This window comes from Propithecus coquereli, unplaced genomic scaffold (assembly GCF_000956105.1).
Source record: "Propithecus coquereli isolate 6110/MARCELLA unplaced genomic scaffold, Pcoq_1.0 Scaffold6, whole genome shotgun sequence".
NCBI lineage: Eukaryota > Metazoa > Chordata > Mammalia > Primates > Indriidae > Propithecus > Propithecus coquereli.
Window position 1 is genome coordinate 2,884,588 of NW_012151951.1, and position 27,934 is coordinate 2,912,521.

The 27,934-nt window shown below is 38.8% G+C and overlaps 1 protein-coding gene across 1 annotated transcript in view; it reads right to left on the bottom strand.

Moving 5' to 3' along the window:
• Nucleotides 1-9,954: 9,954 nt before the first annotated feature.
• LOC105822163 (platelet-derived growth factor D) overlaps nucleotides 9,955-27,934 on the bottom strand; it is a 28,751-nt gene continuing 10,771 nt past the window's right edge. The window contains exons 3-4 of the mRNA XM_012659113.1: nucleotides 19,827-20,041; nucleotides 9,955-10,287 (exon numbers count right to left, since the gene is read on the bottom strand). Of these exons, the coding sequence (XP_012514567.1) occupies nucleotides 10,162-10,287; nucleotides 19,827-20,041 (341 nt within the window). The 3' untranslated portion in view covers nucleotides 9,955-10,161. The remainder of the gene's footprint in view (nucleotides 10,288-19,826; nucleotides 20,042-27,934) is intronic.

The window sequence follows — 27,934 nt, forward strand, 5'->3', positions numbered from 1 at the left end:
ATCACTGTCTTCCCATTGAGGCAAAAGACTCCGACACTCAGCTAGGAGTCTGTCCTGGACGCTTGAAGACGTTCTTGATTCCTCTCTCTCCTTTACACTCTACATTTGAAACTTTCAGATACATCCTGAAACTGCCTGCGTCTCACTTCTCCATGCAGCCTCCCTGGAGGAAGCTTCCTCTCCCTCCTCAGCCCATGAGTGGTCTCTCAGCTAGTACACTTGCTCTCCCACAGTCAATTCTCTACACAAGTACCAACTTGTCAGATTACTTCATTCTCCTGCTCCAAATTCTCTAAGGACTTCCTGACATCAGAATCCAAACTTCTTAGCACAACCAATGAGACCCCATATGAATAGGCCCTGCCTACTTCTTTCACTTTTTTCCTTACCATTAAGTTCCTTGCCCCTTCCATCCTCATCATCTTGCTGTTCCTTGCCCCATCCCTGGCCTGGTTCTACTTCAGGGCCTTTGTATTTGCTGTTCCCTTTGCCTAGAGGGCCTTTCCCCAAGATATTTCCACCCATTATTTCTTCACTTCCTTTAGGTCACAGCAAAAATGTCACCTCCTCAGAGAGGCCTTCCTTTGTCTTTCTAGCTTGCTTTGTGTTTCTTATAGCCCTTATTATTATATGAAACCACACTTTTTTTTCTTTTTCTGTTTCTATCTTGATGCAAATTCCACGAAGGCAAGAACATTGCCTTGTTCATCGTCCCTGGTGCCTAGAATATTTTCAATGACTATTGATTAAATGGATGACATTTGATTACAATGTTCAATGAGGACCTTAGGGTTCATGCTTGATTGTCCTGTAGGTGAGAAGACTTTCTGAGGAAATTTTTCAGTTCTGCCTGCTATGCAATGACTCAGGCAGATAGTGTGACAAGGTGATCAAGAATGTGGTGACAGAGCCATTGTCAGGAGTTGACTACTTGCTGACCTTGGGTAAGTTACTTGAACTCTCTATGCTTACTTTTTCATCCTTATGAAACATAATAAATAGAATAACACTGTTCTTTAATAAAGAAACTTTGGTATATATTCATTTCTTTCATTTTCATAAAATCCATTTATCATTGGCTTATTATGAAAATTAAATAAATATATGGAAGCTTCAGAAAAATTCCTGGCACATTGTAAAATGGGCACTATTATTACAGTCAATAACCATTATTCACAGCTTCCATATTTGCAAATTTACCCGCTCAAAATTTATTTGTGTCCCCCAAATCAACATGCACAGTGTTTTTTGTAGTCATCTGCAGACATGAGCAAAGCTGAGAAAAATCTGAATTGCTCCTGTTCCCAGCTGAGGTAGAACAAGGTGACACTGCCTTCTCGTTTCAGCTCTCACGCTGCAAAGGAGTGTCCTTTTCAGAGTCTATATAATGATATGTTTTTTACGTTTTTGTGCTTTTTGTTGGATATTTTGTCAGTTAAAATGGCCCCCAAGTGTAGAACTGAAGTGCTGTCCGGTTTCCTAAGTGCAAGAAGACTGTGATGTGCCTTATGTAGAAAATAGGTGTGTTAGGTAAGCTTGGTTTAGGCATGAGTCAGTGTTGCTAGCCATGAGTTCAATGTTAATGAATCAGTGATATATGTTAAACAAGAAATTCTTAACCAGAAGCACACATAATACAATGTTATGTATTGATCAGTCGGTGAAAATGTGACTAGAGGCTTGCAGGACCCTGACCCTGTATCTCTCCCAGGAGCAATGGTGCAGTATTTTGCTAATTCAGTGGTTGTGGAAACTTCATAGAACCCAACTGCCACAAATAACAAGAATTGACAGTACAGTCATCCCTTGGTATCCATGGGAGATTGGTTCCAGGACCCCCTGCAGATAACAAAATCCAGGGATATTCCAAGTCCCTGATACAAAATGGTATAGTATTTGCATATAAGCTATACGCATCCTCTCATATACTCTAAATCATCCCTAGATTACTTATGATTCCTAATACAATGTAAATGCTATGTAAATAGTAGTAGTTATGCTGTGTTGTTTTTTATTTGTATTATCTTTATTGTTGTGTTATTGTTTTTTATTTCAGCATATTGTGGGGGTACAGATGTTTAGGGTATGTATGTTGCCCTTGCCCCCCTCCCCCAAGTCCGAGCTTCAAGCATGTCCATCCCCCAGATGGTGCGCATCACACTCTTTGTGTATGCATATACCCATCCCCTCCTCCCTCCCCCCTCCCCCTTGCCCGACATCCAATAGATGTTATTCTTATATGTGCACTTATGTGTTGATCAGTTAATACCAATTTGATGGTAAGTACATGTGGTGCTTGTTTTTCCATTCTTGGGATACTTCACTTAGTAGAATGTGTTCCAGCTCTATCCAGGAGTATACAAGAGGTGCTATATCACCACTGTTTCTAAAAGCTGAATAGTACTCCATGGTATACATATACCACATTTTATTAATCCACTCATGTATTCATGGACACTTGGGTTGTTTCCACATCTTTGCAATTGTGAATTGTGCTGCTATAAACATTCAGGTGCAGGTGTCTTTTTCATAGAGCCACTTCTGCTCTTTTGGGTAGATGCCCAGTAATGGGATTGCTGGATCAAATGGTAGTTCTACTTGTATCTCTTTAAGGTATTTCCATATTGCTTTCCACAGAGGTTGCACTGTTTTTTATTTTTTTTTAACGAATATCTTTGATCTGCTGTTGGTTGAATCCACGGATGTGGAACCTGTGGGTATGGAGGGCTGACTATATTTCTTTCCTTCCACTCACTAATCAACTTCTCCAGAAAGTGTCTTCCACTCAATACCTCCATTCCCTCACAGTTCTTCCCTCCGGATATCTTACAATCTGACTCACATTTCCACCATTTGACATTCTCAGAGAACCAAAGAGAGGGATATGGCTACATACTCATGTAGCTATGAGTCACATGTGGCTATTTACATTTAAACGTAAATTAAATAAAAATGAATAAAAAATTCTTCAGCTAGACTAGTCACATTTCCATTGCCCAGTAGCCACATGTGGCCAGTGGCTACAGTCTTGGACAGCAGAGATATAAAACATTTCCCATCATCATCACAAAGAGTTTTATTGGTCAATACCAATACAGATGAAGAGGTGTTTCTCAGAAAAGGAGTGGAGGTGGGGGCAGGGAGCAATGTTTCTGGGCAGACAAATCAGTAGGTGTTTCCTACATCTTCTCTGCAATAACTGATAAAAGTGACCCAGACCCTTGAAACCATTTCTTTCTCTGGTACTCAGGATATTTTGATACTCTTGCAATTGCCCTGTGATCCTTTCTCCTGTCAATCTTCATCCTCCCCTAAGGATCTAGACCACTCCTGTGGCCTTTAATAGCTATATGTTGATAACTCCTAAATTTATATCTTGTTCTAAGAACCCTCTTCTGAGCTATAGATCTGCAGACCTAACTGCCTAATTGATATCTCCAACTGGATATGTCAAAGGTCATTTGGCATTAATATCTCACATTGAATTCTTAATCTACCCCAAATCTCTTCTTCCCTTGTCCCCCTTGTCCCCCATCTCAATAAATGGCATCTCTATCTGCCCAGTTTGTTATGCTGGAAGTCTTGGAAAAACCGTTGACATCTTTCTTCCTTTGCCTCAGTCTAATCCATTACCAACTCTAGTCAATTAAACATTTCAAAATATTTCTTTAATCTAGCTAAAATTTTTGTTTTCATTTCTTATGCCACCATTTTTGTTTTCATTTCTTACACCACACTCTCCTTTCACTTTCCTTCTATCTGACATTTATTCAACTTTCTGTTCTGGCTGCAGTGCCACCTCCTCAGGGAAGGCCTCCTGATTCCCCGATCTGGAATTCTACCTTTCACTGTCTTCCCTCATTACGCTTCTGCTGTTCACAAACATCGTGGGTTACTTACGTAATTATTTGTTTAATATCTACCCTCCCTTCTCTATCTAGTTTGCTAAGGGCAGAAAACATGTTTGTTTCATTGTTTCTTAAATCTACTGTGTCTAATACAGGATTGGGCCCTTAACTGGCCCTCAGTAAGTATTTACCAAATTTTTGGAACACATTTTGTGAGCTTTGTGACTTAGTCTTCTTTCCTCTTCTCTATGGTTATGGAAGTCCTTTATCTTCTCATGATTTCAGCTTTGCCACTTATAAGGATAACTCTCAGCCAACATTAACTATAAGCCTTGGCTCCTCTTCTGAGAGATGTGCTCTCGAAATTGGCCTCCCCTTCCTGCCTCCCTACTTTTCTCCCAGAGAATGCTCTCGAAATTCCTTTCCTCCAGGATACCTCCAAGCCTGAACTCTCCTCCCCATTCAATCACTAAGACCTCTGAATTCTCTTGTTCACCTTTCTTGTAGTTCATACAAATAGCAGACTCCTAGAAATTTGCAATGCATAGCCTACACAACCACATCCCTTCCTGTTTCTGAAGTCTGACTTCTTCCTTATTATCTTGTGAACTAAAATAAAATCTTAAGCACCCCCAACCAATGGAATAGACCCCTTCTTGGCCAAGGGGATCCCAGAAATACCCTAAAGCTGAGTTGCTGGCCATGAGAAGGGAGGTCAGACATGCTTCCTCATGCCCCTTTCCCTTCTTGTGGATATTCTTTGTAACTCATTAATAGGCCTAAGGCTATGTAAGACAAAGCTTAAACCACACCTATAGGTCTTCAATTTACTCAACAGAACTTGTGAATCTATGTCCTGCGACTTGCCTCTGATTAACAGACTTCCTTATCTTAAGACATTCCAAGCCTTTAGACAAAGTTTCATGTCTTTAACCAATTACAAATCAAAGAATCTTTAAACCCACCCATACCCTGTAATCCCCAGCTTGCAGATGTCCCATCTGTTCAGGCCAAATCAATGTACACCTCTCATGTACTGATTTATGACTTTACTTGTAATTCCTGTCTCCCTGAAACATATAAGACAAAACTGTAACTCAACCATGGCAAGACCACTTGCTCAAGGCTTCTTGGGTGTGACTACAGGCCATGGTCACGCATACTTGGCTCAGAATAGACCTCTTTAAATTATTTTAGAGAGTTTGGGTTCTTTTCCATTGACAGCCTCACCCCTAAAACAAGGAGACACATAACTCCCAGCCTATCCCCATTCTTCCTGAAGACTGTCATTGTCCAAAATGCAGAACTACAGAACTGTTTGGTTGGCTGGGTCCTATAGAACATCACACACGTGCGATTTTGTAAATGAGGAAACTCAGGTCCTGAAAGTGGCAGGCGAGTCACTACACCCAAGACCTCTAACGTTCTGTCTGGTGATCTATGGCATTTACAGTCTGCACTATCTCAGAAGTCTCCATGGCCTCCTCTCCTAAATGTAAAAGATGAGACTTCTTTGCTAGCCATCCAGGGAAGACTTTGTGTAATAAGGTGCTTATTTATTTTTTCAAACTTAACTGTTCGGCTACAGATGCCTTTCCTTTCCGCCACTTTACTCTGTATTGTATGAACTGCCCATACCTACCTTTTGCATTTTGGCTGGAACATCTTTGTTCTTGCCATTTATCCCACCTGAAATATCTTTCTCCAGTATTATCCTCTCATGTGTATCTTACTTGTGTTTTGGGCCCCAAAGCATGCCTGATACATAGTGGGCTTTAATGTATATGTTGCTGAATGAATGAATGAAACATTTAATTTAGTCTGTTTTCCCCATTATTGACTGTGGCTAAATTTCCTTTGACAAAAGTCAATAAATATCCACCACCATATTCTGAAGTTTACACCAAAATGGATGATATTGGAAAATACTCACTTGATGTGTTTGGCTCTCAAGAAGCAGTGATTTCTTAACAGTTGGCAATGATACCCTATTAATTGCTCACTTGGGAAACTGCGCATATTATCTTTTCAAATGATCTGCCTCCCCTGCCCTCCCAAAGCAGTTATCAATTCTGATTTTCTCTGACTTGAAGATTGGTGGGCAGAGGATGGTGAGAAGGGAAAGGAATTTGGGAGTCACAGGGAGAAAAGGAAAGTCTAGCAAAGACTAGAAGGACTAATGAGAAGGAATTTATAATACGGCCTCAACCAGAGACAGGCGAGAGAATATAGCCAGAGGCTTTGGTTCTTAAAAGAGAATTGTATTGCAGGTATTATTTAAAATGCAAATTGAATCTAAGAATGTTTTTAACATTTGGTTTCTGGTCACTAAACCTGGCAATCAGTATTCAACAGTTTTAAAATAATTAGAAAGTCAAATGATTTTGTTAGAAAACGAAGATTTCTTGGCCTATAACTTGCTGCACTGAGTCCATTAACCTTTATTATGGACTGAGCTCCACTCTCTTCTAATGTGATCTACTTGAGAATTTTTAGACATGTCTATAGAAATGAAATTTATTCAAAAATGATACAAATTGGTTTGCAAAACTCAGAAATACAACTTGAACAGCAAGCAGAAAGTCTTAAATTAAGCAGTTAGTTGCTTATCTATTGTTGATGTCTAATTGTTTTGTTTGCGAGATATCCCAGTGCACTATGTTAAGTTTTGAAGGCCTGTGTAGTCTTTAACATGATCTTTAAAAACAACAAGATCTGAGTAAATGTCAATAAAACCAGAAAAGTATAAATATTCTATCTTCTGGCATATTTGATCAGGGCTCTCAATAAACAAAATTGTATTTCCTAGGATTTCAGGCATGAATACTAAGCTATGGATTTTAATTTAATGTTCTACTAGAGGACCCTAGGAGAATATGAACAGTTTGGACATCTGTTGAGTTAGTCTCAGAGTAAAACTGGACACATGAACATTTCAGGAAATGAAATAAAATCCTTAATGTATTTGCATGAAAATGCTGTTTACATATACAACTATTATGACTTTTTACATAAACACCCAAATTATCTGAATGAGCTTTTATGCACAGAAATATCTGATCCTTTCCCCATCCCTCCCTCATATTCACACATTAGCTGGTATTTTTGATTATAAAATTGATTCTTGTCGTGGAATACATATGTCTCTGCTCCCATCCCCCAATCAACCTAAAACCATTAAACTTAAGTGGCAGAGTTTTACCCCAACACTGCAGCTGCTCTCTTGTCTCTGGTAGGATGATAATAAAGACTAAGCCACAAGCAAAACCAAAAATTCTTGCAGCTAGAAGAGCTCTCTCTATGCTCTGTGGCCCTTGACAAATTATAAACGAAATACTACAAGAGTGTGGCTCCTAAACTAGTTTCCCCGAGCTGATAGCACTGAACCACTAGCTGGGGTGTCCATCCAGATGGGAAAAGGGCTGAGAGCGGCCAAAAGGGAAAAGAGGCTGTGATGTTGTTGATTTCAGGCCTCAAGGAAGAGACAGGATGCGGACTCTTAGGAGAGGAATGTCAGAGGAGAATGTAATTCATTAAAAGACCTGTGGGGAAACAGTCATATGTAGAAGCAACAATAGCAGCCACAAAACAAAACCCAAGTCCTGCCTCACTGCGGTTGCAGATCAGGGACAGAGTAGAAACCTGTAGTTGGGGAACAAGGTGCTTAATCTTTCAGCATTATCATAAAATGAAGCCTTCAGAAATCACCCAATCCTGTCATTGCAAACAATTTGATGCATTTGTGAAAGTAAGTTTATAACATTGTACACCTTTTAAAACTGCAATTGAGTACTAAATAATGGAGTAGTTTTGTTCCAAAGCAATATTTATTTTTCATGAAGATAAGAGGCATATTACATTTGCCATAGAAAATTCTATGAGAGGAAAAAGCTGCATATTATCAACATGACAAGAAAAACATAAAAAAACTCTACTTATGAAAGTGTTCTGCCCTATAAGAACATATTGAATGAAAGGCATTATTTCAGTTGAGTGAGCCATGCACAAATGTGGATTTATTAGGGTTTGTTTTGAAATGTAATTTGTACAGTGAGCTTTTTATTCCTTCGATGGCAATGAACCAGATTTATTGGCTACATGTTGGAAGTGCAATAGATAACAGATAACCAAGGGAGAAGTTTTAATAAAAACTCTCAGGAAAGACAAAGAAAAGGGAGCAAATAGGCCTGCTTACATTTCAGCTAATAAATAAAAAGTACAGATAGGGCTTTAACTGAAAACCATCCTGGTTATTGTAGCCTAGAAGGTTTATTGAAAATCAGGTAGAACACTCTAATTTTTCATATTTACAGCTACGACGTGAGCTGTACAAGCTAGAGTGATGTAACGACACACATTTTGATTTGGGTACAGGAAGTCAATGTTTTCACAGGAAACCTGCAAGTAGCCATGAAGGGGAAGAGTGGTTCCCGATTGTTAGTGTCTGCCTGGGTTATTTCTGGGATTTCGGAGACTTGAATAATAGAGTAATTTACCACTCACTGCCTCAATAAAAACATCAGGCACTTCTAGGGAAGTTTTAGAAGGTACATCTTCAATAAGCACAGGTCTTTCATCTGAAAGAGCTGGGAAGAACTGAGCTACCTTAGTTGAGAGCTTGGACCTGAGAGCACCATGCTTAGAAATGTAAGTATATTTAGGCCACTCATCTGACGCTGGGACTTCACTAGCCCTGTCACATACCTCTCGCCCAAGCTGGTTGTAGGCAGTAGGGTCCTAGACTCACAGAAGAAATCGGCTCTCCTTTTTCCTTTCAAGGCAGGAAGAAAAATGTAGTTCTCTGTGAGCAGCCCCTGAGCTATCTTGGTTTCAGAGTTGCTCTCTTAAGTGTCTTCCTTTGGAGAATGATGAATCACTTCCTACTCTTGGAGTCAGTCTCCTTTAAAACAGACATGAAGGAGCCAGGGAGGAAAAATTACTCTAAATACCAATAACCAACGCAACACAGTTTTCTAGGGGGAGAGCAGGGACGAACTTGTGCTCTCACAACTCACAGTTGGCTTCTTGGAACAAGATACACAGATTTAGAAAGAACCAGAGACCCCAGATCTGACTTCACTTGGTTCAGAAACATATTCAGCATGGTGATTATGTAGAGGATTAGGAATTTGCATCAATAAAATTTCGTTGTTTTATCGATACACAAAAGCTTTTAGGCTAAAAATAATCCATGATGGCTTGCCAAAAATAGGATGCCACTTTAAATCCAAGTTTCTATATTGAAGAGACAGGAACACGAATGCAAGATACATAAAAATTATTGGCATAGTTTAGAGAGTTTGGATCCATTATTAAATATGGAGTCTATCAAATATTCTACCTGATTTCCAGTTATGTCGATGTATCAATACTCACTTTTTAAACTCTCAACTATCCAAATCTTCCAATGAACACCATTTTGAAAGGCGTGTATAGAATTCCCATGCCATTACTGAAAGGATTTGCTCCTGGGGAGGGGTTTTGGAAAAATAAAAATTCAAAATTTTGCTACACTTATAAATTGTCTCCTGTAAGATTATAATAATAAAGATTCTGAGTACTTTTTTTGAGACGGGTGTTAAATGGATTAGAATGCCTCGGTAAAATGCATGAAAAGAAGACTTAATGATTTAATTTCTAAAGAACCTATGTTATTATGGCATGGTTTTGGAGACAAGTTATTATTGTCTACATAGGTAAGTGTGCAGTTCATCTTGTGGGAAAAATGCCTAAGTATTTGCCTTTTTCCAAGAAATCGTATTTTTCCTTTTATATAATCAGTTAAGATGTATACATTAAGAAAAGCTCATCTGGTTTTTAATGTACAAGATGATTTCTTTAAGAAAGCAACATCCAAAATTGTTTTGTGATTCAAAATTTAAAAATAAACATTCATCTTCTGACAATTTTAAAGATATGTTTCATATATTTGATTGTCCCTTATTTTGTCAAAAGATTTTAAGGGTCTAAATAACTCAACCACATGTAAGCTCTGGTGTACCTGGTTATGTATACTGAATAAACCATTTGATCTATTTACACATAGACATGGATATACATATCTGTGCTGTGTATATATATCCTCAGACACTATTATTAAATGCAATCCTATATTCTTGGATATAGAAGTTGATGATATGCCTTTCTACTTGCCATGGCACTAACAAAGCTAGGTTGAAACTCAGCAACCACTTGTGTTCACTGCATTGCAGGCTAGTAGTAAGTTCGGCTGCTGGTGGAAAATGGGTCTCTTACCACACCCCCCTTAAACTAAAGGTTTCTTCAAGCTTAATATAAGTATGTGCACATTCTTTTATCGAGGTGGTCTTGAGCTGCAGATACAATCGCACCGCTCGTGGTGATCCAACTGAATGTCAACGAGAGCCATGGTCTTTGCTCTGCCCCTCCTCCTGAAGTGGCCAGGCTCAAACTTTAACACCTAGGACAAGAAACATATTTCCTGTTAGAAAGCCCTTGGAGTTTAACTCAACCAGATGCCACTTTTCTGAAAGTCGGTTCTTAACCCTTTCAGAATCCAAGGAAGACTATGGGCCTGCTGTTAGAATGCCCACATGTAAACATTTTCACAAACAATTGACTCCCTTGAAGTAGAAGAGTGCACTGATCCCACAGTAATACCCTGGCATTACCTACCTGCAGTACCCAGATGTCCTCGTGTGTCTCAGCAGATATTTACTGATAGCTTTCTAAGGGCCTGCTTTGGGCCAGGTGCTATTTCAAATATTATCATGAAGATTCTTCTGACCAAAACATATGTTATAAACACAATACTGAGCACATTATCACCACAGACGGGAAAATGAATAAAGTCATGAACATAATATGCTGGCATGCCTAAATGTTTGGTTGAAGTATAACATTTTGCCCTGTTGAAGGTCATTAGTGGCCATAAATAAATAAAAATGTGTTTATATTCTCACATATTTACTAACACAAAATACCCTTTACAATTCAAAATAGATCACGTTCCACTAAAATCTTTATACATTAATACCTGTGTATCAATGCAGTATTTCTTAAGTCAATGAGTATATCCTTAATTTTTTAATTAGTAAGTTTAAACATTATTTCTTAGATCATTAGTTTAAATAGAAGCTAACTTTTCTGCCCTGCTGTGACCTTCATTGAGTCAAACATTAGCCATCACATGGACAAATACTTGGCAGAATTATCAACTTGTTCTCAAATATACTGCATAGTTATTTGAATTGCTTCTTTTCTTGATGTTCTTAGATTCCCGTTAGCCTTTACTTTTGATTTTGTTCTATTTTCCTTTTAGACTCCAAACTCCATCATGGTACCACCAAACAATTGTTACATTTTACAGTTTTCAAAGAATTTGCACAGACACTACTTTTTTTGCCCTCATGCAAACCTTGTCACATAGCAGACAAGGTATCATTATGCCCATTTTATAGATTAGACAACTGAGATTCTAAAGGAGGATAATTACATTGTTCAGGGGCTTCCAGCAACTTGGACCTGGGACCAGGGCTTTGTCCTCTAGGCTCCTGGCGTACTCTGACCCAAGGCCTCTCTAATGTGCCTATGATTTCCTTTTGTGCCTCAAAGTTGTGTATGGCCCCCTGTGTGAACTTGAACGGGACCTGTTACACTTTGCTTGTTGTACTCTCGTCCTAGATGAAGGTTAGGTGCAGGAAAATCTTTCTTTAACATCTGCATAACTCTTCATGGCATCCCCACAATTCTTTACTCTGGATTGTATTCCCAGGCATTTTCTCATCCTCAAATGTTTAAAGTCTTAAATAAACCAAAACCATCCACTAGAAAAATTACTCCTAGAGTCCTCTGCACTCATGCATCATGGTCTGCACACACTTTCATTTGGCATTTAGCCATGCTGTTCCATGGGAGTCCCAGTGAGGCAGAGAATAAGTCCCCGAATTTGTTCAGCATTTGATCAAGCTGGGACACTCTGCTAACGCACAATGGAGCATGGAGTCCCATTTGCAGCAAAGCTTCAAAGGAACTGTGAGTACAAAATTGGAGGAAAAAGGGAATACCATAAGGGTTCATGAGGGAAGCAAAAAGTCTCAAAAGTATTTGATATTGGTAAAGCTAGTCCAAATGCTAGTTTTGATAGCTGATTATATTGTTTTCATTGTCTCCCACAATCCTACTGCACTTACAATATGTATCACACAATTTCACATGATTTATTATGCATTCTATTAATTGGATTATACATGATTTGAGGGCAAGGATAGTATAAATAATTGCTAACATCATTCCTAGATACTAGACACTGTTGTAAGTGGCTTTGCAAATATTAAATTATTCGGACTTCACTGCAACACAACGAGATAGGTACGTTTCTAATTTAGTTTGTAGATGAGGAAGGAGAGATTAAGTTACTTGCCTAGGCTCATGGAGCTAGTAAGCTGTGGAACCAGAATTTGACTCCATGTCCCTATCCATGAAATCCAAGTTTTCGTTTGTATCTCAGCAGCAAGAGGCAAAACAGGCAAGGAAATAAAGCAGGGGCCAGAACAAAGTTGCCCATGCTTTGGATCAGTTTCAATCTTTTCACAATTCTGAGATAAAACTGAAAGTCCTGACAGCTGAGTTTCAGAGACATTTGGCTTTTTCTGCGCCCATGTTCTCTCCTGCTCGGTCTCTATAGAAAATATAAACTATTCTTTCACCATGAAAAAAATAAGTAACCAAAGAGATGGATAGAGAATGTGTTACTTTTTTTGCTATCCTCTGCCCATGACAGATACGAAAACCTAACTTTATCATACTTGGTAAGTATGCCTTGGAAGGGGTTGGGGGTTGAACCCCTACAGATTTGTCAAGAATTTTTCCAATATGAATTAATCGCTATCGTCTAAGACTATCTCTATGTAAACTAGATTTGAGGGTTGGGGGATACAGAGGAAGGAAATGATTCCTAAGAAGGTGAGCATATGATAAGTAGTCTTTGTTTAAAGAAGACCAGTATCAAGGCCTAATAATTTGTGTTGGCTAGCACCTGGAAAATCAGTGCTCTGTCGATTTGCTTTTTCATTTGATGGCAAACAAAAGCATGTGCTTTGGGATGAGCACAGAAAGCCTGGGCAGTTTTTCTAACTGGCCTTCTGATTGTTCAGGGATTTTGCTTGTGTTTTATATTAAGCAATGTGAGCACTGTATATATGTGTTTTGCTGATAAGAAGAGAAAAATGAATTGGCAGACACCTTTCCCAGACAAGACAGGAAAGCACTGTTTGAACAAAGTGGAAATTGGACTGCTTGACTGGCTGATCACAGCACGGATGTTCAAAGCTTTCAGATCATGTAATAGTCTTAGGTTCAGGTATACAATGTTGAAAGGAGGAAGAAAGCAAGGCTGATGTGAGGGCGCACGGAAAAATGAAAAGCCTTTATGTGAGAAAGCAAACTTGCTGGCTATGGGTTATCTGGTCACCTTTAAAGGGAAGGAACCACTGAATTAATTACAGCCGCTGAAGGGCACTTGCTAATAGGCACCATCATAAAATGCTTTCTGATTTTCTGAGCTATGACTCACAGCTGCAAGCACACACACGGAAATGACAAACGCACTGAGGGACAGCCAGCCGTTTCTCAGCACCTATGGGTGCAAATGGGACTCTTGACTCCTCTCCACCCCCTGGAAAACCACGTGAAGCCAGGGAAACTTGACATCTACTAAATGGAGTGTGACTGAGCCAGTTGGTGGCTTTCATACCACACAATACAAACTCAAAGATGCTCGGTTTTGCAAATTACCACATCGTGAAAGATATTTAACTACAGTTACTCACCTTGTTGCCAATAAACCTCTGAATGAATCTTTGCCATAAAGCTATTACACTAATAAAACAATACCAGGCAGAAAAGCTATCTGCTGAGTCGGGTTCTTGTTTATTGGGAATATAAAAAAAGGTTGTTAAGGTTTTGTAATAGTTCTCAAATTAATGGCTGACATAAGAACACAAGTACATATTTCAGGATAAATGCATTATAGAAACCTGAATCATTAAGAGTTTATTTAAGATTCTACCTAACTTCTAAAGCAGGCAGTATTTAGCACACACAGTTTAAGAAAAAAAAAAGCTTTCTACTTTTGCTTCTATTTTGACTTCTTTCATGCTTATAGTTTATAAAAAACGTACACTGAGTCAAGATTTTTAAGGGGTGATAGTGAATTATTCTGAAACCTAAGTGACTACAAGCAAAAATATTTTCAGAAGGGATAACATATTATTTTCTGCCTGGGTAATTACTCAACCTGCAGGCAATAGTCCCAGCAGAGGCTGAACATTAAGACAGGAGTGATATCAGGTCATAAGACACAGTACTCACTAGGAAAGACATAAATGATAAACAGGACAGAAACGTTATACTGAGAAGTTAAGGTGAAGGTGACGAAAGGCTGGATGGTAGTAGGGATTTATAAAATGCTCATGAATTTGGAAAATGTAGTCATGACATCTGTGGATATTTACTGCTAATAGAATCTTTCTGTAAACACTCTAGGGTTACTATGGGGTATACTTAGCTGTGGGCCTACCTTTTAAATAGTTAAACAATTTTGACAGCACCTTAGAGGATTAATGACTACATGTTTAGCTTACCCACTGCAGAAAACATAATGGAAGCTTGGCTGGACACTAAATTTCAGAGCATGGCATTAGCATTGGGTATCAGTCATAACACAGATGGGCCTTGTCTGCCTGGGGAGTATCTTGCCCCATGGCAGGTTTGCTACGTTTGGAAGGAAGGCCTGATGTGAGTGAAGCTAGATTGAGAAGGGAAAGGCTATGCATAGTTTGCAGTATGTAAGTGAAGAGTCCATTCACTTGGTAAGTGAGTCATCAGGGCTGAAAGGTAGTCAGAACTGAGAAAGCCAGACCAGGCTCTCATATAATTCCACCCACATCTGTCTTGCGCTTGACAGCGTTCAGATGCTTTCATTAATCCAGTATCCCCAGGTGGTAAGAAGCACAGGTGTTATTATTGCCATTGTCAAGCTGAGTGAATTAACTTTTTTATAAGTAGTCTATAAACATTAACGGTTCCAGATCATATCTTTATTCTTTTGCATTTCCCTAGCATTTCAACCACTAATTTGTCTTTATTTCCCACACAATTTCAGTAAGATAAGATTAGGGGGTAGGATGGAGTGTAACCACAGTTCATGGATATAACGTAATTTCAAGTCTGCCTGGGAATTCAAAACTGCAGGTTATTAAGAGATTAAGTAAGGAAACCTGAGGCTCTGGGAGGTTTTAAGTGGCTGCCCCTTGGTTGCCTCCCCATGTGGAAGAGCTGGAACCAGAATCCACATCTTCTCTCGTAGTCCGACAATTTTTCCGCTCTATTGCCCTCTCTCTCAATAGGAAGACACAGGAAAGGCCTGACTCATGGTCTCACTCAAAGGTGGAGAAAGGAAAAGAAGCAGGGAGACTCTCTATAAGCTCTAGGAATGTGGTTTCCAGAAAAATAATAGAAAAGAGATTTTCTTGATTTTTGTGATGGATGGTTGGTTATAATCATGACCCCAAAACTCACTGCCTTTTGCCAGAGAGTATAAACTTCTTGATCCAAATTTCTTTTCTGTCTCTTTGGTCTCAATTTGTAATTTTAGATAAATTTGTTTCAATAATAGATCTTTTAAACATGTAAAAACTAAAAGTACTATTTTTTCATCTCAAGTCTGAAGGTCACCATTGTATTATTCTAATTAATCTTATGTTTCATATATAAATACAGATGCTCATTCACTTACCATGGGGTTATGTCCCGATAAACCCCTCTTAAGTTAAAAGTATCTTAAGTCAAAAATGCATCTAATGCCCCAATAAACCCATTGTAAAGTCAAAAAATCCTAAATTGAACCATCATTAAGTTGGGGATCATCTGTACCTACTTATATCTTCTAATTCTTAAGCGGTAATAAAATGCAAATTTTTAATATACAATTCTGCATTAAAATAAAAAGAATCCTCTGAAGTCATTTTTTTTTTTTTTGCATTTTGTCCAGAAATAGGAATAATTCTAGATACTGTAAATATGCTAGAATCAGACAGAGGTGAGTCTAGGCTTCTACTGTTCAATACAGTAGCCACTGGTCTTGTGTGGCTATTTACATTTCAATTAGTTAAAATTACATGCAATTAAAAATTTAGTTTCTATTTGTGTTATGCACATTTTAAGTGCCCAGTAGCCACATGTTGCTAGTGATTAGCATATTGGACAGTGTAAATATGGAACATTCCCATCACTGCAGAAAGTTCTATTAGTGCGAATAGTTACATAGCCATCATGACAAAATCACGACATGAAGGACAGAGAAAATTAACTTCAATCTTTCTCTCTCAGCTGCTTCCTCAGTTTTTGGCTGCTGACTGAATGTACATAGCCAGGGCACAGAAATGAAAAACAGTAAGTATTAATTTAATACGTCACCATAAGTTTAGGGAATATCTTATCTCTTCATTATGATTATCAAGGGAAGAAGAGAATTAAAATAATAGTATCCTCTCATTGTCTAAGCAATATGTTTTCTTGAACCCTCCCTTAAAAAAATCACTGCCAAAAGACTCTTTTAAATCCTATGATGGGGTTCGGGGCACTCTACCCTAAAATATTTTAAGCTGAAGGGATCTGAGAAAACAGCAAAACCAGAAAGGTCACAATGACCTTTCCCGATCCTTCTTCCCTGAAGTATGTCATAAAACCTAGAAAAAATTTTCTGACCCTCCCTATAGCAGGGCATGAGAAGTTCATGTGAAGAAAGGAATATCCTTATCTCCGAAGACAAAGGTACAACACAGAAGAATGTGAACAAACAGGGCTTGCTAAGTTTCTCCCAGTTTATTACCGTTAGATCATACTCTTTGCCCTATCACACTTCTCCACGACTATGCACTCTTCATCAAATCTACTATAAAAAACACTCAGGCTGAACTGCTTTTTTTGGGTCTTCATTTCCTTATGAAGGATCCTGTGTCATGTGAAACTTATGTTAAGTCAATGTGTATGCTTTTCTCTTATGAATCTGTCTTTGCTATAGTGGCTTTGACCATGAACACAGGATATATGAAAGGAAAGATGCTTTTCCTCCCCTATATCTGTGTATTGCAAAAGGCATAGAACAATTGTTAGGAAAGAGGAAAAATACTTTAACGGGGTACCTACAAATTTTTGAGAACAAGAAATAATACAGACGGTCACATATTTTACTGCACAGTGAAGATTGTTCAAATCCCTACAGAAGAAGGCGCATGACCTGTGAAAAGAGTAATGATATTAGCTTCATTTGAAGCTTTCAGGTCTCCCAGATTTTAATCCCTTAATGTTTAGCACTGAAAAATATTTGTGGAGAATCACACAGGACTGTTATGTGACTAGGTCTTGTTACCCCCTTAAGAGTGCTCATCTCTCGTTGAAATTCATTTCACATCTCATCAGTTGCAACCACGAGCAGGGGAAGCTGGTTTCTCATTTCTCAGAAGTAAGAATATAGACGCAGAACTGATAGCATAAAGGACGAGGATATTTCCCTAATGAGACCAAGCCCAAGCAACCCCCGCTTCTGGAAATGGAATAAGCCTTCTGCTATTTTCCACAGGGTACTTGGCAGTGATAATTGTGACACATTTCAAGGGTATTTTAGGAATCTCGGGAAATATGACTGGAGTGTTTGTTCCAGGTATGCAGTTACTAATGATTGATGCTGATTTGCCCTTTTGTCCAGCACTTGGCAGAGGGATTTTGTATAGAGATCTGCAGAGTGCTAGAAGTAAAAATATTATGACACATGTTATAAAGAGACACTTTAGATGCAGTTTTAAAAGGATGCCAACATTTTATACCCACCCATGAGACTGAACAAAGAGATCAAGAATTTTCCCCACCAGATATTAACTGTGAACACAAATTTGCAGGTAACAGTTATTGTGTACAAAGATGAGAAAGGAACTAAGAGGAAGAAGGTAGCCAGGCCTTTAGAGTTCTTTAGAGTTAACTGTCTGGGAGGCAAAATTCTTTTTGGGTATATGGTTAACTCTGCTGTTTCCACAATAAGTAATTTAAAAAATCCAGCTGAAACTTCAATTTGAACCCAGAGTCAAGATAAAAATAAAGCACTCCACAAATACATCAAAGGCCTGAACTCGAATGCTCTTCCTCACAGTTATTACTAGGTAGAGATCTTGTCACTTCCTAGATTATTTTAACTCTAACCTGATTATTGCATTCTGCATTTATCCTCAGGGTTTAACTAAACATTATAAAATTCAGGTTCTTAGAAGTGAAGGGCAATATCCAATCTAAAGTTCATCAGTTCATACAAAAATAAAACACAATGAACACAGACGATAGCATTCTCCAGATATGAGAACATTTTTTTCCTTTGAAAACAGTGGGGTGGAGTAAGCAGTTCTTATGACTAAGCAAGTATGTTCTATGTAGGTCTAAAATAATGTGTTTCCCCTGTCTAAGGTAAGTATGGTCATTGTGACACAACTTCCTACATTTCTCAAGTTGAAAATACCATGTGGAACACAGCCATTTTCGTTTAGCCCAGAAGGTACCTCCTAACTTATTATTACTGTTGCATTGTTTTCAGGATACAAATCAAAATCAAAACAAAACAAAACAAAACCCCCCAAACCTCCAAAAAAACAGGTTTACAAAGCTAGAAATTTTATTTAGAGAAAACTATCCATTCCTTTGTGTTGGTGGTTATTGATGGAAAGCAACTCAAACAACAATTCCTAAGAATATTATTTGCTTCATATTTTAGCTTATATTTTTAAACATACTTCTGTATGATGTTTCACATCTTACAAAATGCATTTCATATGCATTATTTTATTTGATCCTCAGAATAACTCTGAAAAGGGTTATCTGATATCATTTCTTAGTCCCATTTCACATATGTGAAAACTGAGTCTCTTGATTTTAGTGACTCGCGTATGCTCTCACAAGAAAGTAATTAGAGCTGCTATGTCAGGAACAGCTCTAACTCCTTTTAAGTTTATTCTTTATTTTGTGCTCAATAAAGTGCTATATATTAATATTACAGCACAGTATTACTAGTGATAAGATCGTAGACTTTGGAACCAGTTGACTAGAGCTCTAGTCTTGGCTCTGGGATTTACTGACCATGTTACACTGGCCAACCTACTGATTATATCTTAAGCCTCAGTTTACTCACCTATAAAAAGATAATAAAAATAGCAATCCCCTTATAGCATTGTTGATATACTGCTAAGTGAGCTAATGAGTACTTACAGTAGTGTTTGGCACCCAATAAATACTATTATTATTATTAAAGGTTACTGCTTTCCTTAAATTTTTGTTCCTCTTATATCTTTATATTTACTTTTCTTTATTTCTGCATAATCCAAGAGGTGATTCCCCAGGTAGCACTCAGCAGTATTTAGAAAAAAATGAGCATTTCCAGATGAAAAATACTTTCGTATTTAGAAAATGAAAAGGTCTCTGACAATTTATATTTTGCTATCTTTACCATTCTTAATTTTAAAATGACTTAATTGAATTAAGTTTTGGCTCTTAGCATTTTCTTAAAGCAATCTAGATTTTGCAGTCATATCCTGTAAATTAATAACATTATATTTCTACAAGGAGGCCAAGTAAGGTCTAAAATTACTGCATCATACAATTGATTATATATTCTAACAAGGCTATTGTTGACCCACATGGTGTATTGTGAGACTTAGAAAAAGGAATTCCTTCTTCAGGATGGAATTAACTTCTCACCAGGGCACTTGGCTTGGAAAACCTAGCACTGGTAGAAGTTCAGCTCCCTGTCATTGCCTTGGTTGGGTGCCCTTGTGCAGTGAACAACCTGAACAACTGTATGCAATGACCCTGTCTTCCAGTACCTTATAGATAACACAACTGATGCAGCTGAAAAGAGGTAAATGCAGCACTGCAACAAGAAGTTTGAGAATGACATACCTCATGATACTTTTTCACAGTTTTCCCAGAATTGCATGTGCAGGACTTCCAGTTGGCAGTTCCACAGCCACAGTTTCCTCCACAGCGCTGCACAAGGAGGCAACGTGGAAAGAAGACCACACTGGTCAGCTTCAGCTCTTCTCTTAAATTGACCGAGTAATTCCTGGGAGTGCAACTGTAACGCTTGACATCATCATTGAGCCTGTCCAGGTCAACTGTAAGCAAATACACACACTGTGTAAAGCGAGCACAACTGTAAGCAAGAACATTCAGCACCTGTTATCGAGAATGGAGTGGGAAGATTCTGTGCCAACGACCTTAACCTAGGGATTACATCTGTCCTTAGCATCTCAATTACTGGGCACCTAAAGTGGAAAACCCGATTTCTCTTTTGATCCTATCTGCCCTTCAACACTAACAAGACAAAAACTAGGCTAAAATCTGTATCTTTGTTCAAATTTCTATGCATCTTTTCTTAATGCCAAAAACATGTTCTGAGGGAATAAAATAAAGCATTTGGCAATTTAAAATAATTATCTTTATTTAAAAAAAACAAAATAAATTGCTTCTTGGTTCTAAATAAGGCCTGACTCTAAGTCATTACTTAAATATAATTTGAATTATTAATATGTCTAGGACACATTAGGGACAACCACTGTAATATATTTCCCTGGTAACAAAATTTTGCAAGTAAATATAAGGTAGAAAAGGTTTTAGTTTCATTTAACTCCAAAGTCAACCAAAATGTTAAAGGAAATGGATTTTTTTTTTTCCACTGGGAATATGGTGCATATTTGTGCGTTGGGTCCTAGGTGGCAGTATAGCACAGTGGTTACGTGCCTGGGCACTGCAGTAAAGTTGCAGCTGCCTTCAATCACATCATGGCTATGCCACCTTTTAGCTGGAAAGCCATTTAATGGCTCTGAACCTCTGCTTCCTCATCTATAACATGTAAATATTTGAAGGATTGAATGTAGTGTGCCTGGCACTCAGTTAATGCCGGCTATCATTATTCATCTTGATTCATTTGATTCTCCCTCTCCCATATTTTCTTCCTTTAAAACCAAATGGTCAAAACTTAAAAAAAAAAAAAAAAAGAAGTCTTTCTACCTCTTTATGTCTTTTTTGGCCATTATGCTAAGTAAATAAATAGGCACTTGAATTGAATTTGTATTATCATGCTATGAAAATTATATTTTAATTAGAGTTCTCAAAATACATCCGATCACCCACCCATTTAGCATCCAAATTCTCTTATTGGTGCGCACACATCTTACAAGAATGCACTTAGAAGCAAGTGTGTTTGCACAGGTTCCACCACCATTTTCTAGTCCATGTCCCCTGAGCACCAGCCAGGCTACTGTAGGAGAAATCCTATCAGTGTTAGATATCACTGTGCTCACTCTGAACTCTAGCCCCAATGAATGTCTTAGTCTTAAACCAGCCCTGCCTGAGGAGCAATCAGGAATGGCTTTTGGGGGTAGAGGTCAAAGGCCAAGGACAGTGTCAGTGGACTGCATCGGAGAGAAATAAAAGGAAAAGAAGGCATAAGTGTGGACCAAGAGTCTATTAACCCCATCCCTGCGTGCCTTTTAACATGTGCAACTCTGCTTTAATTCTCAAGGGCAAGGGTTTATTCTCCAACTGTTACATGCTGAGCCCAGGACACTGTGGGAACTGAATAAATGCTAAATAATCACTGTGCATAATTTATTGCTGTTTTCTTTCTTCCTTTGTAAAGACATGTCATAACTTTAGCTACAATCAATCCAGATTTAAATTGAATGAACTCCGTCTTGGGAAAGGAACCATTTTATTGCTGCTAAAGTCCTGAAAATAACTGCAAGCAAAGCAGGAAGGATTACATAAATGGATTAAGAAGTGCAGCGACCATCCATTACAAGTGTCACCTTGAGATAAATATCGATGCTGGCCTGTGCATTCCTGGGCTTGTGAGCAGGGCTGATGCCCAGGGCCAAATCTGCTGCCTGCGATAATGGGAATGTATTTGCCTAACACGGAGGAGTAAAAGACGTGCAATTATGAAGGGATTGTGGTGAGAGGGAAGGCAGAGAGGGACAGGTAGGAAGTACCAGCACTGAGTCTCCAGTTAGTTCAGCCCTCTGTATGCACCTCAGGGCTGTGACTATATTTAGTTGTTCCTCACTCTTTTGAGGTGGGTATTATTTCCCCAAGGTGAATAGTAAATGGTAAAACTGGAATGGAAGCCTTTCTCTCTTTTGATTCGTAATCTCTGCCGCATCCAGCAGGACAGGGAAATGACAGGTAGCCTATTGGTTGAAGGAGGAAGGCCGAGGTCGCTAGGGCTCTATAGGGCTCTCCTGTAGGATGCTGAACTGGGCTTGGGTGCTGAATGGCTACGTCCTTAACTCCAGGAGCTACCCAAGCCAAATTAGAGCTTGCCTTCCCTCAGGAATTTAGCCAATCCCCAAAGTGCCCTCAACAAACCGGGGCAAGGCCTTTCTCCCCTTGAAACCAAACTCCTCACATTGCATAACCGTTTAACTGATTGGCACTGGTTACTTCCGTTTCTTACCCACCACGAAGAGATTTACAATTCTGTCAGTTTTATGCATCAATTCCCTGATGTGACTAAGAACCGTGGCCCAGTGTGACCGCTGTGGAATCCAGCTGCCCTACATATCAGAGGATTGAAACCACCGAGGCTCTCAATTTAGAACTAGAGCTAAAAGGTTCTCTGATGGGATGCAAATAACTTCGAGGCCTGATTGCAGGCTTTCTGCAGGGGATATCGAGTTTCCAGTCAAAGAAGACGGATCAGGCGACGCAGCAGAGCAGGGAGCCAGACAGAGGCTGAACAGCAATTAAAGCTTCTGGTGCTTCGGTCTGAGGGACTCTGGTGTGAGACTTCTGGGAGGGAGACAGGCCACGTGGGGCAGATCCACGTGGGAGAAGGGCTGCCCCTCCCATCCCCATAGCTGAACACTACAGAGCAGCAAGGATGTTCCAAATTCAATTCGAAGGTCCATTAATTTCATTTAACGTCCCTTATTTCACCCAAGTGTCCATAACAGTATGATCCCTCTCTTGCTGTCCTTTTGAATTTGAGTCTTGGTTTTTCATGGATCTTCAACATGGATTAAGTTTTTTGGGCTTTGTACATAAAACCTTCTGGAAAGACTTACTTCTTTAGGCTGTGATGAGAATTATAGGATCTGCACCCTGGGGTGCAGATGTGAACACACACCCTTGTTCAATTTCTAATATATTATGGCTTAGGTATGGGAGGAAGAAGAGTCAACCTGGTCTTTTTGATCCTGATAATCCAGATTACTAAATAGCAGGTACTGTGAAAAGTTCTTCACATACATGATTGCATGACATCCTCATAAATGCTATGAATTACACACAATTGTTACCCTTACTTTTATAGTTGAGGAAACTGAGCCTTTGCAAAGTTAAGAAAAAAAAACTTGTCCACAGCCGTACATCTGCTCAGTGGTAGAGCCAGCGTTGGAATCCAGGCTTCTTCATGCCTTTTGTACCTATGAGCCCCAGTGTGATGATGTGGAGAGTACAAAGAGCAGCCTCTACAGCCATGCTTGAGTGTCCCCACCGGAGAACCATTTGTTGTCCAAATGACCTGGCTTCCTAGGTGCATGGATAGGCACTGACCTGTCCATGTCACTTTCATGATCTCATCAGTTACACATATGCAAGCATGAGCTCCTGTGCACATTCATTCATCTGTTGGGATCTGACTAATAAACCAGACAACTATACACAGCCTAATTTTTTCTTTGGTGTTTCAATATAATAAGTTTCATCCTTTCACCTAGACTGATGGGAATTTGGCTGAGGCATACCTCTTCATTTTGTCCTCATTTCTCCTTGAACCCCTTCTTGCACTCACCTACTCATAGTCTTTGTCATGAAAAGCAATCAGAGGCCCAAGTAAGGAGCTGGATGGATTGATAGCAATGATTTGTCCTCAGTGGGAGTCAATGCTGGCATCCCAGAGATTCTAGTTTCTACAGGATAGATAAACCCAATATGCCCAGTATGTGTTCACATACTTGGCAAACACACCATGGGTGGTGATCAGTTTAAGACAAAATTTTAAATGTCTATGTCTATTCTTTCTCTCTTTTTTAAAGTGACACATATTTGCATATAAGTTTTGTGTTCAGGAGGCCAGAAGTCCAAAATGGGCCTTACTGAGTTAAAAATCAAGGTATGTAAAAGCAAGTCTGTGTTCTTTCGTGAATACAAAAATTCATCGTGAACCAAAATAATCTGTTCACTCTGAATGTGGGAAAGTAGTTTTTTCTCTCCATGCATGCTTAATTTACTGCTTGTTTTGTTCAACAGGAGGATAGTTTCCCTGGATCAATCTCTAAATGTCAAGTTATCAGTCAGCTTTCACTGTGCTGGTTGTTCATCAATCTTTATGCTGATATTTGCACCACCAGCCATTTTTCTCTTGATCATCCCGAGTCTGCTAGAGTGTCCAATTAAACTGCTGCATGTTTTGGAGAAAGCCAACAATCATTTTATAACAACCAGGTCTAGCCTTTACAATGCTAAAATTCTTTATAAACTGTCCCAGCAGGCATGCAGCGGCAGCCTCCATGTTAGTGCATGTTTAGCATACGGCGATGGCACGAGGAGAGAGAGGGCTAGAAGTGGGGCCACGCTCATTTTCAACACCATGCTTGTGTCATTCTGTTTGGTCTTATCTGGCATCTCAGCCTGTTACATCATTTTGATCTTCTAGAGCTCAAATCAAAAGGCACATTCACCCTGCATCTTCTCTGACCCTTCTCTATGTACTCACCACACTTTGTCCTCTATTAGAGACAGCACCTACTTCACAGACCCAGCCTTAGTGTTTTCTTTCTAGACGGTCTCCAACTTACGATGGTTCCACTCACAATTTTTTGACTTTGTGATGGTGCTTTCAGCTGTGTGTGTTAGTGGTGAGTACTCATACAACCATTCTGTTTTTCACTTTCATTAGAGTATTCAATAAACTACATGAGCTATTCAACACTATATTATAAAATAGGCTTTGTGTTGAATAAGTTTGCCCAACTGTAGGCTAATGTAAGTGTTCTGAGCATATTTACAGTAGGAGAGGCTATGAATGTTCAGTAAGTTAGGTGGATTAAATGCATGTTTGACTTAAGACATTTTCAACTTAATGATGGGTTTATTGGGACATAAACACATTATAAGTTGAGAAACATGTCTAATTAGGTGCTTCTCTTCTACTGAACTGTCTTGGAAGCAGAGAATTAATCATCTTTTTATCCCTCTTCTTATAGTGCTTTGTCCCTATGGGACAAAGTGGAAAGACCAAATGCAATTCATTTAAGTACGTCTTTTAAAACCATTTGATTTCAACAATTAGAAGCAAGGTGCTGCCAAAGGAAATACAACCTCATCTTTGTGCCAGATTATCATGAAGAGAGGGAGAAACAATTCCAAGTACATATGCTGAATGTTTGGCCCTTCTCTCAAGACTAACCTGGGGTATGGTGTACTGGGAAGGTGTTAAGAGTAGAATTGAGAAACTAGGGTTCTAGAACCAGCTCTATCATGGATGAACTATGATGAATGAAGACGATTGGCTCTAAGACCCACGGAATCTAGAAGCAGTGCCAACCAGGGTAGAGCATGGTGTCAAGAAAGCTTGCTCTCAGATACATGTATCAAGGTGCTAAGGAACATGTCCTTTGCCAAATGGGTAAGAGTGCCACAGTCTGTTAAGTACTAAACATCTAACTTTGATGTTGCAACACTAGATTTATGATACTTTGCAGTGGGAGTGGGAGGGGAGGGGAATATATTAATAATTGTAGTATTTCTGTACCAAGCAACCAGGGGCTCTAAGCCTTTTTTAAGGTTCATAAACTCTCCAAGAGGAGTCTATACATCTTTATGGACATTACAACCTCACTGTGGTTTTCAGATTCCCTCTCGTATAAATCAGCACATAATTATAAAAACTGTTTGCACATTTCAACCCCAATGTGGAAGTGCAAATAAATCTGGAAAGAACAATTAATTTATAACTTTTAATGAGGGAATATCAGGATACTTTAAACTTTAAATCATGAAATACAATGAATTTTGTGACTGCATTTGTTGATTTTATATCTAAAGAATGAAAACTTCTACCACTTGTTTTGACAAAAACTAACCTAAATCACACAGATAAGGTTCTTGATCAGACAATTCCCGATTTTCAAGGGTTAAAAACAGTGTGAAGCAATGAGTGAATGGAAATTTACTGAGCACCTACTAGGTGCCCAGCACTGTGCGAGATGCTCTCACAAACTCAAGTCTCATTGAATTCTCATAACAAACCCTCATCTTAGATATTACTGTGCCCATTTGATACATGTAGAAGAGATGTAGAGGAGTTAAGTGACTTGCCTAAAGTCACTGGACATGAGTAGACATTCAACAGATATGTGCTGAAAAATCAATGGATGACTGAATGAATATCTGGAAGGCATTGAATTAGGCATGTAAGCAGTTGACACCATCCTAAGGCAATTCTTTGAATCCTAGGAACTCCTGACCTGAGGGGATGTATGATGTCTATTTATGAAATGGAAAATAAGAAAACAAGTTAGGAGATTATTAAGAAACAAATAGATCTTAAAATTTTGTCTCTCTTTCTCTCCTTTACTAGACTATGAGTATCTGAGCTTTAGACACCATTGAGTTTCCGCATAGCATGGGCTTTGCAGCCCACAAAGCCAGGTTCATGTTGTGGCTCTCTACTTTCTAGTTATCACAGAATCTTTCTAAATTTGTTTCCTTTACTGTGTAACATGGGAATAACAGTACTCTCTCGCCAAGAAATTTATTAAGATTGAATGAGCTGAGAGTGTTTGGAGCACAGGTCCAGATCCTAGCTCCCAGTAGGAATGCCTCACGTTATTGTTGAAGTGAGTAGAACAGATCAAAGAGGGAAGGTTAAGAGCAAAATCACCTAAAACCAGAAGTAGCTATGATTTTGCAATTGGTGAATACTAAGGAAAGGAAGACCATACCCACCTTGATCTAAATGTGATAATGCAATGGTCAGGTGTGTTCAGTTTAATTTCATTGGACTGAGCACTGTCCTTTGCAAGTAAAGACGCTTACTGAGCCAGATCTCTCAGAACCAGCAGTTCCTGCAGAAGCATGTGCCCCAGGAACAGTGCAATGTCTTCTTAAGTCCAGTGGGACATGGAGCAAAAGGATGCCACAAGGGTTTCCCAATGCTCCACAGAAAAAAAATGGGCACAGAAAACTCAAGGCACACACATTTTCTTTAACAAGAACAACTGCTGTGGGAAAATGCACATTTCTTCACCCAGACACTAAAAGTTACCATTAGCTTTCCACTGCCAAATGGATTTTTCCTATTAATTTGCATTAGAATGATATGCCCCCATGGAAAAAATAACTTTGATGATGAGAGTGGGGGTAGGATAACCACAAAGATGAACAACCTCATCTAGGAGAAAAGCAGAGGTGGCACTGGCACTGGACAGAAAAACAACGGAAAATGTCCTTGTCCTGCTGCTGAGATTTTCTTCAAATGTTTCATGTGTGTGCTCTCATTGACACATGCAACATGATAAATGATAACATGGCTTTTATTAACACTGGCTGGCAAGCTGAGTGGGGAATTTAGATACTTAAAAATCACATGGGTCATCAACAGTGGCTAAAGTCTTAAAAAAAAAAAGAAAAAGCTTAGCAGAGGAAACATCCAACAAGCAAACTGGTGCCAGAAAGTTTCTGGGTAAATAGTATCATAGAAAAGTTTAGTACTTGGCGATAATTTTGTAAACTTTTAATGAGTGTACTGATTATACAGATACTTAAATATGACAATATTTGGATACTATGTATGAGGCTCTCCAGATTACGGATGAGTATCTCAGAAGAGCCTAATGGAGAAGAGAGCAGAGGAGTTCATAGAAATATCTTAGTTCTGTGCAGAGTTTTATAAGCAATTCAAGTAATAACTGTAGCTACCAATTATTGAGGGCCCACTAGTTGTTACTCTGCTATTATCTAATCCTAGCACAACTTTGTAAAGTGGTTATAATTAGAGCCAT